The sequence below is a fragment of the Archocentrus centrarchus genome, chromosome 16, assembly GCF_007364275.1.
Source record: "Archocentrus centrarchus isolate MPI-CPG fArcCen1 chromosome 16, fArcCen1, whole genome shotgun sequence".
Classification (NCBI taxonomy): domain Eukaryota; kingdom Metazoa; phylum Chordata; class Actinopteri; order Cichliformes; family Cichlidae; genus Archocentrus; species Archocentrus centrarchus.
Window position 1 is genome coordinate 28,297,547 of NC_044361.1, and position 19,601 is coordinate 28,317,147.

General features: G+C 39.4%; 1 protein-coding gene across 1 annotated transcript; it reads left to right on the plus strand.

Annotated features, from left to right (window-relative positions):
• Nucleotides 1-11,231: 11,231 nt before the first annotated feature.
• On the plus strand, nucleotides 11,232-16,247 carry trim35-28 (tripartite motif containing 35-28). The gene is made up of 6 exons (XM_030748979.1): nucleotides 11,232-11,862; nucleotides 12,366-12,461; nucleotides 13,874-14,104; nucleotides 14,209-14,231; nucleotides 14,425-14,543; nucleotides 15,110-16,247. The coding sequence occupies exons 1-6, from the start codon at nucleotides 11,449-11,451 to the stop codon at nucleotides 15,682-15,684; spliced, it is 1,458 nt and encodes a 485-aa protein (XP_030604839.1). The 5' UTR covers nucleotides 11,232-11,448; the 3' UTR covers nucleotides 15,685-16,247.
• Nucleotides 16,248-19,601: the final 3,354 nt, after the last annotated feature.

The following is a 19,601-nucleotide window of genomic DNA, read 5'->3' on the forward strand; positions in this document are numbered from 1 at the left end:
GCCCTTCTCCTTATGTTAGTAAAGGACCTTTACACCAATGTGAAAATATGCATATGACTAAAGCCTTTACTGAGTGAGAAAGGTAGACTTTCCGTGAACATCTCTGTGAAATCACAGACTAAACCTGAAAACACTCATCAGTTTCATTTGGTTTGGAGGTTATGTTTCAGAATTTGTTGCCATTTAGAAGAAATATACGACTTAAAAGAAATGCACTGTGATGAGTGCTGTAATTGTTATTTGCAATTATGAATTGATACTGACAACTTAAGAAGCTACTAAGAAATTACTACATTTCCTGGCCTCGGAACATCAACACGACAATGTCTGATTTTTTAATATTTATACAGTACACACTCACTCATTCATGTGAATGGGTGAGTGTCCAAACCTTTGACTGGTAATGTATTTTTTTGTCTAGTTTGGTATAAACTATTCATTTACGCATACGTGCATGTGGTCACACAACACCGTCAAACTGTAAAGCATTCACTGGAATCATATACATTTCTGAACCTCATATTTCGATTCAATTTGATCATTTTATTTAACTCAAATTGAAATGCATGTAAGAGTTGATCGAATATACTTTTCTGCACTGCTTTGACTGAATTCTGTACTAGTGTTTTGTTGCATTTACAAACTGCTTTACAAACTGCAGCCTCAGTGCTCAAAACTTTATAACAAGTCTAAAATGTGCTAAAGCAATTAAGAAATGCTCAGTAAGCACAAGTAATGTATTAGAATGAATGCATGTCAAATAAACAATATGCATCAAACCCAAACTTTGAAATATTTTTCGTTTTCATAACACAGAAACCACTATACAATTTGTTTTGTAAATGCATTCTTCTTCTTAGCTTAAGTCAGGGTTTCACACTCACATTTGCTGCCAATTTAGAACAAAATGTTCTCTAAATTGGCAGCAAGTGTAAAGACACAAACTTCCCACAGAGATGCCATAGATGAACCAGACGTTCACACCAGAAACCTTCAAGGTATGAGGCAAAACCACTACACACTGCCCCACCATGCCACATTTTGAAAAGTCTAACTGTACTATTACTTTATATATATATAAAAAAAAAGCAGACTATATAAAATACAAAACTGCATGAACGAGTCGTGAAATTAGTGTAGTCTTTCTGTTCATCTTTTTATGTTGCATGCCATGCAAACAAAGGATACTTGCTCTTATTTTATTATAACAATAGTAGAGATTATTACTGCAGTATGCTCGCCCCAAAACACAACAGCCACGTACACCATTCATATAAAGTTCTTTGAATACAGTGTAGTCAAAATGAATGAGGAAAAAAACAAACTGAAATTATGAATGAACATCTACAGCTTGATTGATAACCCTCATCCAAAGTCCTAACAAAAAGAAACCTGATAGTGTTTTATAAATGGCATATCTGTGTTAAATCTTGCTTTATCTCATTTTCAAGATCAGCATTTCAAAGATTTTACCTTCCGCCAAAACCACAAGATTTTTCTCACACCTTTTTTTTCAGAGTACTGTGTGTGCAGTCACTCAACCATGCAAACATGACACCTGCAACAGCACTTGGTTTCAAGTGTCTGTTCCCCTCACCCCTCTCCTTTACAGCTTCAGATCATGTTCCTGTTGTTTTCACACCTTTCCTCGTCTGTTGTGCAGCTCTTATGTGATTCTTTTCAGAGGCAGATGGAAATGCAAGCACCTAACTCAGTTGTGACCCACATTAACTATTTTACCTAATGTTTTTCACATTGCATGCCTCACACGACTTTTTTGGTAAAATTTTCCAGTGGGATTCAGCATGCTGGAATCAGCAGGGTTTAAACAGAAGTCATTAAAATCTAGCATGACATCACAGGTTTCTTGGTATTTCCAAACACATCAGAATACAGCCTTTTTTTCTCTAAGAAACTCATAACTGTTTTGTTCACTAAGAAGTTTTAGGCCATAAGGGTGCCCCCTTTTTTTTTAAACTTTTTTTTAAGCCGCAGTGAAACCATGGAGATGTTTTTGGGAGGTTTGAGGAACTGAAAGAAGAAAATGTAGTTTTAATTCCTAAAATCTTTTTTGTGTTTTCAGATTTTAGCAGTAGTGAGTCAGGTCATACAGCACAATGCGATCACGCTTCCAGTTTGACAGGTTAAATCACATCTGCTGTCTAGTGCAGTCGGCTCAGCTTCCTGTAATTTTTGATGGAAAGATGGCATGTAAAATAAGAGTCACATGAGTTCAATAAGCCTCTTCACGAGATTTTCCTTTAGCAGCTGCTTGCACATCTGCAGAAATGGCTTAGAATCCCCTCTTCCTTTGGCTGCTCGAGTGGTTAATATGGCCACATTGTAGGTTAGTGTGCCACTAACCTGTGCCACTTGCTGAAAAGTGCTTCCGTTGTAATGCAAGAACCATGTCTTTGATTCACATAAGCCATGGGAAGGAGAGACAAGGTTCATATCTGAAAATATATTTGTGAAAATAGGCTTGCTAGTTTCAATACCCACTATAGGTCTCTACAGGATTCCTAAGTGGGTAGGCATACAGGTATACCATCTGACACTCTAAATGACTCAGTTCTGCGTTTAAGAATGAAAAATTTGCTCAGATATAATGAACCATCAGTGCCAATGCTAGTTTGGTTCTGCCATTATATATTGCACCCACATTAAATTCATAAAATAACCCCTGTCTTTAAACCCCCAAGTGATGGCAAGACAACAAAAAAACACACACTTGCACAGCTTCACTTGTAAACAAACAGAACTCAGAGCACCTATGTGGATTTCCTGTGTGACATTTGGTCCTCTCACCGTCTCAAAAAATATATTCACACCTATCAGCAGTGAACTAAAATAGTGCTGAACAAAAGAACTGATATAACAACAAATATGTAAAGTTTCTTTTGCAAATGAAAGCATGCAAAATGACAGGCATAACTTGCCATAACTGCTAAATACTGTGCGGATTTTGAGTTGCATCTTTACAGATGTCTAACATTACAAATCAGTGCCATACACCCTACTTGACAGTCCATGATCACCATAAATGTTAATATCTCTGTTGGGGTAAAAAATTATATTATTAAAACATTTAATGTTTTTCAGGATTTTAGGGCATCAGTTTTAGATTTATTTTCTGCAGACTGCTACACTGCAGACTTCTCCATCAACTCCCCACGCTGCCATCTGCAGAAGTTCTCTGACGACTCTGCCATAGTTGGCCTCATCACAGGTGAGGATGACTCAGAGTACAGACAGTGGACTCAGGACTTTGTGGACTGGTGCCAGCGGAACCACCTCCTGATCAACGCCGCTAAAACCAAGGAGCTGGTGGTGGATTTCCGCAGGCGCAGACCCACCACACGGACACCGGTGAACATCCAGGGAGTGGACATTGAGATAGTGGACTCTTATAAGTACCTGGGTGTTCACCTAAACAATAAACTGGACTGGACTCATAACACTGATGCGCTCTACAGGAAGGGTCAGAGCAGACTCTACCTGCTGAGAAGGCTGAGGTCTTTTGGAGTGCAGGGGACACTCCTGAAGACCTTCTATGACTCTGTGGTGGCATCAGCCATCTTCTATGCAGCAGTATGTTGGAGCAGCAGCTTGTCTACAGCTGAGAGGAAGAGGATAGACAAGCTCATCAGGAAAGCCAGCTCTGTCCTAGGATGTCCTCTCGACTCAGTGCAGGTGGTGGGAGACAGAAGGACTCTGACCAAAATAACATCACTGATGGACAAGGTCTCCCATCCCATGCATGAAACTGTTGCTGAGCTGGAGAGCTCCTTCAGTGACAGACTGCTGCATCCTAAATGCACAAAGGAGCGTTACCGCAGATCCTTCCTCCCAGCAGCTGTAAGACTTTATAACCATCACTGCTCCCAACAAAAAACCACAATAGCCTACACAATGTAGGATAATATATAATATACTGTAAATAGTCCGGCGCATCATGCACATTGTATATAGTGTTATTATTATTAGTAGTATTAAGGTTAATATTGTTTGTTGATTTTATATATATTCTTTTCTTAATAGTGTGAATTATTATATCTTTATTTATATTTATAATAACTGCGGCTGCTGTTACACCCAAATTTCCCCTCTGTGGGACAATAAAGGCTGTTTCTTCTTCTTCTTCTTCTTCTTCTAGTTCTGAGCTCAACTTGGTTCCTTGTTTGATGTTTGTTCTGTTCCACGTCCAGTCTGTTCTACTCTCATCTCTATGTTTATCTTTGGTGAACTGCGTTTGTTTATCTTCTGTCTGCGCCCAGGCCCGCTATTATTGTTAATTCTTTCAGTCATAGGTTGCTTATGTGTCATTTTCGGACTCTTTGATGTGTCTTTCTGATTTTGCCTCTTTCTCTGTGTTCCCAGGTTTGTCTTGTTCCTCCATATCAAGTTCAGGTGTCTTAGTGCGGGTCTCTGTTTGTCACTTCATGTTTTACTTTGTTAGCTTTAGTGTCATCTGCCTTGTACTCTGTTTTGCTTCTTTTATTTGGTTAGTGAGATTCTGTTGAGCTGTGCTCCCCGGTGTGTCCTATTTACCTGCTTGCCCGGGTGTGTATATATAGTCTGTGTTTTTTCTAGTGCTCTGTCTCATCATTTGTCATCACCTTCGGCTTCCTGCCCACTGTGTGCCCTCCCATCTGTCTGTTTTCCTGTCTAAGGCCCCGTTTACATGAGAACATTTTCACATGAAATCGGCAAGTGAGTTCTTAGTTTTTTCTGCTTGCTCCCTTCCAACTTAGTCTGTCCTTGGTTTTCCAGCAATAAAGCTGAGTTCAAGTTAAAGTCCTGTCCTGGGTCCTGCACTGGGATCCTAAAACCTACCACACACAGCACTATACATATACACACACAGAGAAGAGGAGAATCTTAAAATTTTCTATCACATTCCTCCCTTTTGATTATTCATTGATCACACAAATCCATTGCATTCACAAATATGGCACAAACAACAGACCTAAAAATCTAAACAGATTCAATGGAGGTGATCACTGTGTGTCACAAAGGATATGTTGTTTCTGCGTGGCATACACACACCCAGGTGTTGTAGCAAGCAGTAAACAGAAACAAAACACAGACAAAACATCTATTTTCCTCTGAAACCCTTCCCCAGCAACAGGCAGCGAAACACATTATTGTATGGCAGGCAAATGCAACGGGCAAGTTTTAGGAGTCTAAGGAGATTTCTTCTGTTTTTTAAATTTATTTTAGTTTTTCTAATTCATAAAATGGTTTAACGAGTTAATTTTTTCCCTCAAACATCTATTTTTTTTATTTTTCCTTTAGTTAACTAAAAACATTTTTCACATCTAGTTTTAGTTTTAGGTTAGTTTTCCTTTACTGTAATGACCTTGGTGTTTCCTCCAAAAGTAGGTCACCTATGTTGCCAGCTGACAGTTTCCATCAATAACAGCTGATCAGTCATGAAAATGTGAGTGCCAGGTTCAAACCCTTCAGGTTTAACTACTTTGAGGCCTTTTTTGAAAGCAGCTGACTCAGAATCTTGACACCCAAACAACACCTTAGATCACAACCTAATAAAATTATTTGGTAGCAGGCAGACAGCAAAAATAAGTGTTTAAAAGTTAGATTTTCTCAAATTCATCCTTTCACATAAGCAATAAAGTAAAATTTTCTCTCTAAACTTGTCACGCCCCACTAGAGTGAACTTAGTTGCCACTAACCTGCAGAGGAGTTAGAAACTCAATTTGTCAAGATAGGGAATATCTTGCGTTACAAGTGTGAGTAGTTGCAAGTTTCTGTTGTACCTACCCCTGCTTGTCACCAGCAGTACTGTCCGTGTTGATTCATTCTCCAGCACAATGCCCACTCTGATAGCACTTGAAACAGATGTCCAGGTCATGTCATCCTGTTATGGAGCCGCCTCTTGCTCCTGTAGAAGCTTGAGACGTGGTTGCTGACAGGGGTTCTAGCACAGAGGCTGTAGCTTGGATAGACTGGTGTGTGGTTAGGCCACGTGGAGCTCTTAGTCCATTTTCTCCTTTTTCTTCTGCTGTTTGTTTCTGAGGTTATTCTCAATGTGAATAGCACGGTGTCTGACTCCACTGTTGTGGCCTCCTTGTATGGCTTATTGTCATCATCATCCTAATCATGATGATGTCTGTTGATTTCTCTTCTGGGAAATTTACAAGAACTTGCCAGTTATGAGTCATGACTTTTCTCTTGAGCTTTTCCTTAGCTTTCTTTTTGTCCCTGCACCCTGCTTCATATTTCTGCACATTTAATGTCTTTGGGTGATTTCCAATTTCAGTAAAAGCTTTTTAGATTTCTTTCTTGGATTTTATCTCTTTTATGTTATGATCTATTTTTTCCTTCCAGCTACATTTCATGCTCTTTCATGCTGAATGTTCCTTCTTGAGGAGCCCCAATATGTTTTACTCAAACACTGATAGCTCTGTCACCATATTTTTTCATCATATAAACCTCATTTGGAGATATGAAATTCACCTCTTACTGATCTCTACTACAAACACAAATGTAAAGATTACAAGGAGAACAAATGAGACAACATGGGGCCTTTCACTCAGTAAGGTCAGCTTTACAGAAAGAAGAACAGAATCTTAAAAGTTTGCATCAGAATATAAATATAGTATTTATAAACTCTGTGTGACTATGCAGCACTTTGTCCAGCCCCTGGTTACAGTGGCTTAATATAGCTACCACGTGCAGAATACTTTCCGAAGTTACATCTGAAAGTATTAAGACGCTTTCACTTTCTGCACACTCGTATTGCAATTTCAAAATGGATCAAATTGCATGTCTAAATGGCAGCTTCTTTTTGTAAGCTTACACTTCATATGGTTTCAGTTTTTTTTTTTAATAATTTGTTAAAAGCCCAAAAATCACTCACTTAATAAAATTTTAAGACCTTTAATTCACTAATGTGTAAGAGACGTTTTGGTTTGGTAAGTCTCTCAAGACTTTGCTCACCTGGATTTGAGCAGTTTTTCCTACTCAGGCTGGCAGATCCTCTCGAGTTCTGTCAGACTTGGTGTGAAATGCGTGAACTGGTCTCTTCACAGATATTCTGAGTGGTTTAAGCCTAATCTTTGCTTGGATCACTCAAGGACAGTCAGAAACTCCTGAGGTCACGCCAGTAATGTCATTTGTTTAGGGTCATCATCGAAGCTAAACCACTGTCCAATTCTCAGGTGACATGCACCCTGGGAAAGGTAAATGGTAAATGGACTAGTTCTTATATAGCGCTTTTCTACTCTGTCTGAGCACTCAAAGCGCTTAAGGGTTTCTTTAAGTTCCTCTCTGTGTGTGGCTACATTTATCCTTTCTTTAGTTCTGAACAGCACCTCTGTCCCAGTGCCAAGGAGCACTGACATAGCACAGCACTGATGCTCAAAGATGGTGTTAGCTCAGGGGATAGGTAGTGACTGGTGTTTGGCAAAAATATCTTTGACTTATGCTCAACTGTGTGTCTTCTAAGCTCAGACAGTGATTTTCCTTGTGTCCTCAGGGTGCTTTAAATGATTTTTAAAGCACTCTATACTTAACTCAAAGCCTCATCATGGTTGCCATGTAGCTGCTTTGCCATAAAGGCTGATTGGCAAAGGAAGCAGAAAAATACTGAAGCTCTGTTAGAGTGATACATTAGGTTCTTGATCACCTTCCTGACTCGGGCCCTTCTTGCTTTGTTACCCACTTTTACCTAGATGGTCAACTCTAGGCTGCAACAGACTGGCAAGATATCCAGGGTGTACCCTGCCTCTCGTGCTTTGGCAGCTGGAATAGGCTCCAATACCCTGAATTGGATAAGTGGAAGAAAATGGATGGATGGATGGATGGATGGATAGATGGATGGATGGATGGTCAACTGTAGGTGGAGTCCTGTCGAAACCCAGTGTGTGAATTGTGGAACCTTATGTGCACAGGTGTATGCTTTTATAAAACAATAAAATTTGCCAGTCTGGTCAGATTCTGGCACCTGACCATAGTTACATAGTTTTTGTTTTTTTTTTTGTTTTTTTATGGTGAGGTTGTGATTTGTGACAGCAAATACAAGTTTGTTTGTTTGTTTGTTTTAATTGATGACTTTCTGAAGCCTCTCTGCAGTTTGCAGTGCAAATAGCAAACTTGAACTGAGTTGTTGCTACTCGGAGCTGCACTGTTTTGGTTCCTGTTTCAAATGGTTACCAAGACCCTTCGAAGCACGCACACAACAAAGATGCACATTTTGTGTCCATACTGTGATCTCCTTGGAGAAGGAAAACATCACACTTAATAGCCATCTTGAAATGCGTCCATGCACTTATTTGGAGAGTTATTCCAAACCTGTCTCTAAATTAATTTCATAACGGTTTGTTTGTTTGCTTGCTTGTTTCCTTTGTAAAGCTCCTTTAGATTTCCCTTGGATTTCAGTTCAGGATAACCATGTCCCTGGTTTTAGTAACCTAACTCTATACAGTGGTTTTCAAATATTTTGTGCAAAAGACACACTAAAGGATAAGCCAAAATTTCTAGACAAATCTGTAGAGAAAAAAAGCCTCTCTGTCATCAGTTCTTATGTTGATTGTAAGCACTTTTTAGAATCAGAAGCATTTATTGTCATCAAACACAGGTGCTTGATGAAATTGCGAAATTTTATGGCAACATCATCATCACTTCAGTTTTTGTACACTTCTGGTAACAGTTTGTTTTTTTGCATTTTTGCCCACAGCAGCTTTTATCAGCAGTGTAGGGAGACAGGAAATGAGGGAAGATACAGGAGAAGACACAAATTAGCTACAGGCCAGGACTCAAACCTGCGCCGCCCGCACTGCAATGTGGCATATGTATGTAGTCACTGGCTTCACCACTAAGCCACCTGGGCGCCCAGCTTCTGGTAACAGTTAAGTTACATCAAGTTGAATTTATTCACCAATAAAGACAAAACACGCATTAAACACACATTTTTACTAAAAAAAAAATCTTTTTTTAATTTTTATTCAAATTTCCTGTGGATATTGTAATAATATTCATATCACCACAATGACAGTGTAGTGACAGTCAGATATCGTGGCAGATCTAGTTAAGCTCAAGCATTTCCTTTAACAAGCAAAGTTTCTCTCAGAAAAGATGGTGTAGGTTTCCTTTTCAGCTTGATTGGCACCATGTCAGACTGCTTCTCCCAGCAGATGAGGCATTGGCGCTGACAGCTGCTGCTGCTATTCCTGCTTGAACTGGAACTATGATGGGTAACTTTCACACAATTTATTTTGATTGCTTTTTGTTCTCTTTTCTTTAGCTAGTGGGCCATCTGCTTTGAGCAAAAAGTAATCAATTTTCCCCCCTCAAATTTAGCTGACCTCGTCACTATCAGTCGGGGCCTTTGATGTGTACTAACATGACAAATTTCATCTGTTAGTTTAAATACCCGCAATCAACTACCCAAAGCAACTGACACAAGAGAGGTGAAGAAAAGAGGCAGGGTGGAGCGGTTGAAGATGAGTCTCAGAGGTGATTTGTGACAAGTGGTTGGCAGTAAGAGAAAAGGGAAAGTTTACAAGATGGGTAGTGAGACCTGCTATGATGTATGATTTAGAGATGGTGGCACTGACACAAAGGAGGCTGAGATGGAGATGTTAAGATTTTACAGGGACCAGAACAGACATGATTAGTAATTAGTACATCAGAGGGACAGCTCAGGTTGAGTGCTTTTGAGACAAAGTTAGAGAGACAAGGCTGAGATGGTTTGGATGTGTGCAGAGGAGGGATAGTGGATATACTGAGCAAAGGATGCTGAATATGAAGCTGCCAGGCAGAAGGAAAAGAGGAAGACCTCAGAGAAGATTCATGGATGTAGTGAAGGAGGACATGCAGAGGGTTAGTATGACAGAGGAGGATGCTAGGGATAGGATGAGATGGAGGTAGATGATCTGTGGTAACATCCCCTAGGGGACCAGACAAAAGAAGAAGACTGTATGGTGAATTGCAACAACCGATGCGTGGTTGACACCAAATTTCAAGGGCACATCATTTGAGAACCACTGCTCCTCAAAATAATGAGTCACAGAGATGTGCAGTGGTGCCATCTGTTGGATAAACTAGTATGCTCTTAGAACAGTGTTTTGTCAGACAAATCTTCCATATGATTGCATCAATGTGAATAAAAGATCAATGCTACAAAATAATTTAAAGTCTGTTTTGTAGAATAAAAGATGAATAGGAGACCCCACATTAAATGCAAAATCCTATTCATGCTCTCTTGTAAACTCTAAGCAGCCACACCTACAGGAGAAAGCTTTAGATCTTTCACTTGCAAGTAAAAATGTAGAAAGAATAAATGTGCAATGTGCTTGTGTTCTGCAGGTATTTACCTTCATAGATTACGCTCTGCTGATTGAAGAGGCCGCTGAGTCGCCTTAACTTATTCCCACAGCGTAATGACTAAGCAACTGTTGTGTTATCTGAAAGTTGCAGGAAGACATGTTGGCATGGTACTCCAGAATACAAAACCTGACAAAACATCAGACAAAAGAAAAATATATAAATAAATAAGTGAAAACAAAAATCCTGTAAGACTGGATATTTTTCTAACATCTGACTGTGCAAGCAGCAAAGGCTGTTACTACGGTTAAACATGTCATTTGGTGCCCACGCAATGCCCAAAGTGGAAAATTGTGTGTCACCACAAAATCAAAAGCTGTGTGTGTTCCAATGAAGCGGGATTAAAAAACAAACAAATAGAAATAGAGCCACAATAAAGAATGGCAAACTTCCACTGGGTGAAACTGATCGAGGGTGATTAGCAGAGGGATTTCCCCGTTTTGACAGCTATTTATGAGTGTCACAAGAAACCTGTCACTCTGAAAGAGATGTGGCAGCAAATGGAAACATTCTCACTGAAACTCAGACTGAAATAGGTGTAAATGTCTCTATCACTGGGACAAAATGGAGAATGCATTAAAGTAAAAAAAAAAATGCAATTGCATAACAAACATAACAAACTTCAGTTTCCTTTTATGCTGGCTGTTTAAGGAATTTTAGAACGCCACATTCAAGTAAAAATAAATTTCTTCACATGCTACAAGCCTCTCAGCACTAGTAACTTGTCCCACATCGTTCCACACAAACATGCTCTTTGTCCCATGTTCCCATGATCTGCTCATCCTGCTCGCCACCAGATATTTCTGTTAACTGCCTCCAGAGCCGGTAGAGGGCAGTGCTTCAAAAAACGGCGAGCAGGTTTACTTCCTGTAGGAGAAACACGGAAAGGGAGTTGGTGGGAGGAAGAGTTGTTCAACTTTGTCGTCGCACTGACAGCAAATACAATTTTGGGGGCTTTTTGTTTTAATGTAAAACCTTTTTTCACGTGATTTCACCGTGACGTAACACGCAGAGGCAGGTAACGGCGTGTCTGTGTGCCTTTATCGATTTTCGGTGTTTTTTGAAAGCGAAACCAAGTTGAAGCGGGCCTGTAAAACCATGGCTGACAGCATGGATGAGGATGAGCCCTTACCTCTCCAGCAGGAGCTGACCTGCCCTGTGTGTCAGGGCATATTCCGGGACCCGGTGCTGCTCCCCTGCACACACAGCTTTTGCCGGGAGTGCCTGCAGAAAAGTTGGGAGTTCAATAAAAAGTGTCCCGTTTGCAGGGAAGTGTTTGAGGAAGGCAAGGCCATCGCCAATCGTGCGCTCAGTAGCGCCTGCGAGACCTTCCTTAAACAGACAAACAAGCGACCGAAAACCATTAAGCCCAGCGAGGCAGTCTGCCACCTGCACCTGAAGCCGCTGGAGCTGTACTGTGAGAAGGACGAGGAGCCGGTGTGCGTGGAATGCGTCACCCTCCACAGCACCCACAGGCTCTACACACTAAGTGATGGGGCGCCTATGTGTAAGGTAATAGTTCCACAACCTGTTTTTAACTTGGCGTAAACCCAAACTGTTCTTAAGAAATAAGTAATTTGCAGTTTTTCACCAAGACAAACAAGTTTGTTTTAGATTTCTTAAAAGCTTCCGATGGCAAACTGCCAGTTTAGGTACAGCTGCTCCTCTGGATAGAGATATAATTTACAGCAAATTGCCTAAACATGGATTAAGCCTAGTGTCAGACTAAAAGGATTCTCACTGAAAAAACAAAGTTTTTTAGTTTAAGATGGGGCTTAATCCTGATTCATCCATCGGAGTGCGAGTGTGTGAATGTTAAAGGGCATAGGCGTAGCTAAAAGAGCTGCGTGAACATTTGTGTGACTGGGTGACTGATACTTGTTAGTAGCAAGTGCTTTAAATGCTCATATTGAGTAGAAAGGCGCTATATAACATAGTACTGTATATGTTGTGAGTTTAACCTTTGTCACTGGCCTAAAACATTTTGTGTTGTTTTTTTTTTGTTTTTTTTGCAGAAGGAGCTCAGCGACAGAGTCCACATTTTTGAAAAGAAAGTGGACTCATACAAGAAAATTTCTCAGAAGCTCAAAAACACCGTGGAATACATCAAGGTACAGTTACTGACATGTCATGTTACATGTGTAATGATTAACCTGGTTTTTAATAGCAGTAGAACTGGTACAATGCATTCAGACTAGGGCTGGGCGATATGGACCAAAAAGATTATCTCCTTTCCAAAGAATGCCTTTCCAAAAGATATAAACAAAAAGGGACTTCTGAGTCAAAGCTACATGTCCCAAATATCACACGGGCACTTTTATTAACATTCAGCTGTAGATGTACATGATAAATTGCTCATAAATAAAACTATTGGCATATTTAAATAATAGTGCTCCTCAAATAAATGTTGTTTTTTCCTCCATAACAAAATACTCATAGCTGTGCTATTAAAATGTAAACAGAAAAGATGCAGAGCAAAAATAGCAAAAGGCTGACTCATTCTTTAAAAAGCCAGTCTGCAGTGAAGTAGACTTCACCAAAGTGCTTTCTCCTGTGTGTAGTCCTGTACATCTAGTTATCTGTGCAAATAACAAAACATATAAACAGGCTGAATGAATAAAATTAGGAGGGTCTGAAAATTCGCTAAATCTAGTGACAAAGTCGTTAAATTGGCAACATTGCCATTCTGTTGCTTCCTGCATGATTTATGGGGGAAGCAGTGAGGGAGAGAGGCAGAGCAGTGTGAAGTTGCACACAGACAAACTGGGAGAAGAGAAAGGTTAACTGGTAGATCTACAAGTATGATTATAATGTGACATAGACTATATCAATATAAACAATATTGTCTCATATCATGTATGAAAATATATCGATATATCTTAAAAACTCGATATATCGCCCAGCCCTAATTCAGACATCTTCAGTTTTTAAAGCAGGGCTCCCTAGAGAGGCAGCACACTGGCGTGGTGGTTAGCACTACTGCCTCACAGCTGCAATAACATCTAGAAGGTCTGGGTTCGATTCCACCTTGGCCTGGGCCTCTTTCTGTGTGGAGTTTGCATGTTCTCCCCGTGTCTGCGTGGGTTTCCTCCCACAGTCTAAAGACATGCTGGGGTTATGTTAATTGGCCACTCTAAATTGCCCATAGGTGTGAATGTGAGTGTGAATGGTTGTCTGTCTCTCTGTTGGCCCTGCGACAGGCTGGTGACCTGTACAGGGTGTACCCTACCTCTCGCCCTCTGTCAGCTGGGATAGGCTCCAGCCACGACCCTGAAAAGGATAAGTGGAAGTGGATGGATGGATGGATGGCTCCTTAGAGGGAACTGTAAAGTACTTTGCACCTTATGTTGAATTTACCTGAAACTGATCACATTTCAAAGAAAAAGACGAGACTGGTGTAGATGGGCTATTAGGAGTTTTAGCACATTAAGGTTTTTCTGTAGTTTATCTGAGGTAATAAAGGCTGCACATGTTTGATTTCATACTGGACACTGTAAATGTAAACTCTCCTGTCTTAATATAGTATCAGGCAGGGGAAGCAGAAAAACAGATCAAAGCAGAGTTTGAGAGGCTGCACCAGGTGCTCTTCGCAGAAGAAGCTATGCGTCTAAATGCACTGTCTGATGAGGAGGGCGAGAAGATCGCTGCCATACAGGAGCTGATTGAAATCACAGAAAAGGACATTGTCTCTATGAAGGGGCTCATTGATACGATTAAGAAGGAGATGGGCAATGAGGATCTACCACTCCTGCGGGTAAAAGAACATCACTCATCACAATGTTGTTTTGTCTCTCATGTTTTAAGTGTTGTATATGACTCACATCAAACTAATCTCAATCACTCTTTCTTATTTTTCAGAATTTCCAGAATTTAAAAAGACAGTAAGTCACTGCAATCAAAAACAATGTGCAACTATAGTACAGTATTAGAATAAATACTTCTTAAGGTTCACTACAAAGAAGACCACAGAAAATTTTCAGTATATTTTTAACAAAGATTTTCTTCATCAAGTTTTCTGCTGTCTTTTGTTAAGTGTCTCTTGTTACCTGTTATATATTTCCATTTCTTTTCTAGATCCTATTGGACTCGTTCAGAGCCTCGCCTTCCCCACGGATCCCTTTTGAACATGGACAAGCACGTTGGTGCTTTGGACTTCAACATATGGAAGAAAATGCAGACTCATGTAAAATATTGTGAGTACATTACATGGTGGGATTTAGGAACATTGGAACTGCCATCAGGTTAAGTTTACCTGTGGCTGTACATAGCAATGCTTCATTGAGATAACCCCCCCACCACCACCACCCTGCCTTTATTGTTCAGCTAAAGCCAAATTTCAGGGGCTTATAACCTCCAAGAGGCAAACTTTCCTCTTTTTGAAGACACACATGCATCATATCTCACAGGCTATTTTTCTATTATAAGAGTTATGAATGTAAATCTGTGTTGTGCTGTTCAGTCATTGCCTGAAGAATAGTCTGGTAGTAGGGAGGTTTCAGGACTGAGCTGTGTAACAGATATTCTGTATCAGATGGGTCATCATTTGAGAGCGATCCTGATCCTCCATGAAAACTAAGCTTGTGAGGATGGAAGGCAAAAAATACTACCCCATTTATTTATTTCAAACAGAAAGCAATGCCTCTTATACCTTGTAATCAGCATGTTTTAGTCAAGATGGTACGTGCCTTTAGCAACTTTCTGTAAATCGCTTCAGAAGACATTTGACACTGTTGTGCCTTGTCTCATCATGTGTGTGCAGATCCAGTGCTGCTGAACCCAAACACAGCCGCTCCTTGGCTGTCTTTGAGTGGAAACCTGATCAGTGTGAAGGAAAGCGAAGAGCGAATGACGGTCCCTGATAACCCTGAGCGTTTTGATCCCTGCGTCTTTGTCCTAGGCGCTGAAGGTTACACCTCCGGGAAACACAAATGGGATGTCATTGTTGGCGACAACCCCAAGTGGATCGTGGGAGTGTGCCGAGAGTCCCTGCCACGTAAAAAGAAATTCACAGTCGCAACAAATCGTGGCGTGTGGGCCATAGCACTGAGCAAAGGGGTGTATACTGTAATGACAACTAAGCGTGAAGAGTTGCAGCTTCAGCAGCGACCCGAAAAGATTAGAATCAAGCTTAATATGGACAAGGGAGAGGTGTCATTTTGGGATGGAGGGTTATCAAAGCACCTAGTCACGCTTACACACAAGTTTGAAGGCACGATATTTCCTATTTTTGGTCCCGGCCTCCATAGCTCACCTATGATTGTGGCTCCGGGAAAAATAGCTACACACACGTCAACGACCCAAGATAGGGTTGTTGGCCCAAAGATGCAGGATTGAAAAATCCATGACAGAAAGCTTTTGAAAGCAAAACAAACTCAAGAGCCCTTTACTCATCAATGAGGGGGGGTGAACATCTAATAAAAGACTAAAAACTCAAAGTAGATGAAACATCAGTTTAAGTAATGAAAATGATGACGCTGACGTGATGTTTGGAATGCACGATTAAAAAAAAGTGTCAGAAATGTAATTTAGAGTGAAATGCCAAAACTGAACTGAAACCATGCGTACCAGCCTGCAAAGAAAGTCGAGCTGAAACAAGTTCAACGTGTACAGAAGGCAGGAAACCAGGAAGTGATCAGAGATGGACATTTTCTGCCTTTGCTGAGGGAAACCGAATTAACCGATTTTTTTGACCCCTTACTAGCGACAGACCAAAGGGGAAAAGGTGTCACAGTGTGTTATATCAAAGATAATCGCAATAGTCAGAATATTGTGGTGTTAATATTATGCATATGATAATCTCATAGATACAGCGACTGGTCGACACTCCAGCATAGATGACGGTATTGCAGCTTAATGCAGGCTGCCATCCACGACTAAACAGCAAAAAAAAAAAAAAAGACAAGAAATGGCAGTAACCAGGCTGCTACTTACTACCACAGTAAAGATGTGGTCATTTATATCATACAACACACAAGCTCTGTCCCCTTTCTCTGTCCCATGGGTTTTTTGTTTGTTGTTTATTATGCATTGTATTGATGGTAATTTTAGGGCTTATTGATCTGTTTATCAGTTCATGTGATTGCTTATACACTGTTTTTGTATAGCTGTCTTGACTTTCTGCACCTCCATACCCTCATTTTGAATGTAGTTCATGTGGCCAAACAGACAAAACACAGAATGAAGATGATTGGACTAATGGTGAAGGTGATTAAACAGTTTTTATTTTTCCTTTTTTTTTTTTGTTTTTGTTTTGCAAAACTACAACAGTCAGCTTTTAATATTTGTGAGCTCAACAAAAACAAGTTTCATTGTGAATATAGCTAAGATTGTTTGCTTCTGTGTGTTAGGAAATGTTTGATGTGGTTTGATTTTCTGTCAGGACTCTGACGAGTGACCCATATTTATGCTTAAAAAATGCACCTGAAATGGATGGGATGTTTTACTATTATGTGAAACTGCAGGTTAGATGTTTTGGACTAAATAAAACTGCTGGTTTTCTGGACAGTTAAATTGCAATGCTGTTTATCGTGCACTATACAAAGTTCATGCTCAGCAGTGCTTATAGAATATACTACTACAATCTGTATAAGCTCAAAACATTAAACCTTCCCTTTCTGTAAGACTTCATCAATAAAAAAAAAAAAGTTTGAGATTAAATGTGTTCTTTCCTAAATCTGATTTACAGAAATAAAAAATATTTGCAAAAAATATGGAGGACATTTATTCAACAGTGAAGAGAATTCCTACAACTGTGGAGGAAATGATACTGATACTTTTGTTTTTTGCAGAAAATTAAAAATGTTACAGATATCCAAACTAACAAAAAAGCAAGAACATGAATCAAACAGCACAAAGACAGATAGTGATTGTTGTTCCTGTGACGCAGGTGTAGCCATTTTTAAAAAAAAAAAATTTCTATTCACTTTATCTGCAAATTGCAGTCACTGAAATAGTGAGGAAAACATTATATAAACATCTAATCTCGTCATTTATTGCTAATCATTATCTAATAATACAATATCCAGGTGTAAAGACTACTGACATGGCAGTAGTGGGATAGCTGTCTTTTGTGTTGACAGTCACCACTGGCTCGAGCTCGCCAGCCAAAAGCACCAAAATACAGGCTTCTGACCACAGGAGCAACGGCGATACTTTAAAAACCATGTTACTGATAAGCTGGAAGCACTTCCTTCTTCTTCAGTTTATTACTACAAGCCTAAAACAGGTTCAGCCTTCCTAAAATAACATATTTATGCTGCATATTTTCAGCATATAAGTGGTAACAATGTTACAGTCCTTTACAAAAACACAATCTACTTACCCATCAGAATTTCATCTTTCAGTCTTTGTGCTCAGCAAAGTCATTGACGACACTGCTTAACCCTTTAAAGCCTGAAACATGAAATAATTGCCAGAAAATTAAATCATTTGAAAATAGCGTGTGTATTGAACCAACCCTGAAATGGATAAGTGGAGATGATTAGATTGATGGATGGATGGAATAATTAAATATTAATTGTCAAATATGAGTTTTTATTTGTATCCAATTTGCTACAACAGGCTGTTTTTTTTTTTTGTTTTTTTTTTAAATGTATTGTGCAATTATTTTGTTTGTGTTTTTGTTTGTTTGTTTGTTTGTTTGGGGGGGGGGGGATTCACAAAAACTCATGTACCAAAAATAAGATAGGCCTCTCTTCACTCCGCTCTCTTTTGAGCACTATTTTTATTTATTTTTTTTGGGGGGGGGGGGGGGGGGGGGGGTTGTTTGATTGTTTTTTTGCTCTGCTTGCTAAACATAATTTTGAATCCTACAGAGCAACCAGAACCACGACTTAAACATAGTGAACTCTTATTATATGTCCCCTCTGGTATAAGCAGAGATATACTGCTATTTGATTAAATGTGAATGTTTATTTTTTTTCTAAGCCTATTTCACCCCATGCATTATTCAACTATAAAAGTGATCCAATGGCAGACTGAATTTAAAAATATAAATTCCCCTGTATGACCATCTTCATCAGTTAATAGATGCTGCTTACAGCTGTCTCCTCCCTTTTTGGTTGTTTTTTTTATTTTTATTTTTTCTGTATGCCATGTAATAAGTATTTATTAAAGTCAGTATTGTATACTGTAGGATTCAGACATTAATCTAAGACCCTGGTGAACTTTGAGTCCCATTAATTGCTGTATTTTGAGACATCACTGAAGAAAAATGAAGAAGGAAAATAAACTTAAGTGTGTGTAGATTACACAGCCAAACACATACAAACATTTTTTTCCCTTATAGAACCAGGCCCACAGGTTCATCCACAGGATGGGGCACTCTCTGGTGTCTGGACTACAGGGCAACCTCTGGATGTATGGAGGACTTTCTCTGGCAGAGAGGATTCTGGAAAATGTCTATAGGTAGGAGAGTGCAACAACAGAATGAAGACAAAGGGCTTGTAAGAGGTTTTTTTGTTTCCAAATTAAGCACAAACCTCCTCTTAGACTTACACATAGAATTATTAGAATTTACAGGTCAATGCCATGAAGTGTATTTTTTTGCCAACAATGTTTTTATTCAATTTTAACACAATACAGCCATAAATCAGTACATTTACAAAATAGCCAAAAAACAATAATTAAAAAAAAACTGCACGTACATGAAGAAGAAAGGGTATGCTCCTTATTTTAAAAAATGGGATTCTAATCCAAGAGAAATAGTAAACTGCAGTGTGCATTTAGTCATAAGATGACAGAGCAAATAAAAGAAATATATATACATTTTTCTGCTCAGAGCTGCAGATTCACTGAACAAAAAAGTAAAGAGTGGAGGGAAAGAATTAATCACTACTCCTTCAACTTGTTATATCCACATTCTTGACATAAGAGATGAAGGATGTCCATATGTTCTCAAAGTTCCACTGTTTAGCTTTTAAAATGTAGATTATTCATTGCAATATTAGCAAAATTTATTTTATCCATTGATTGGTGTTTAGTCTGTAATATATGCTTTAATATTTGATTTTTTTGTTTATTTCAGTAGCTTTTTCAGTAGCTTTGAGGTAAGTTCACACTTAGTAGTGCAGTGTTGTTGATATTCTGCGTTGGAGCTCGTTTGAACCCAAATGTTGACAAGCTCTGTGGAAGAAGGATTGACTCCAAGCCCTCACTACCATCACGCCTCTGCACAAGTTAGAGAGGCAAGGCTGAGTTGGTTTGGACATGTGCAGATGAGAAATATTAGAAAAAGGATGCTGAATATGGAG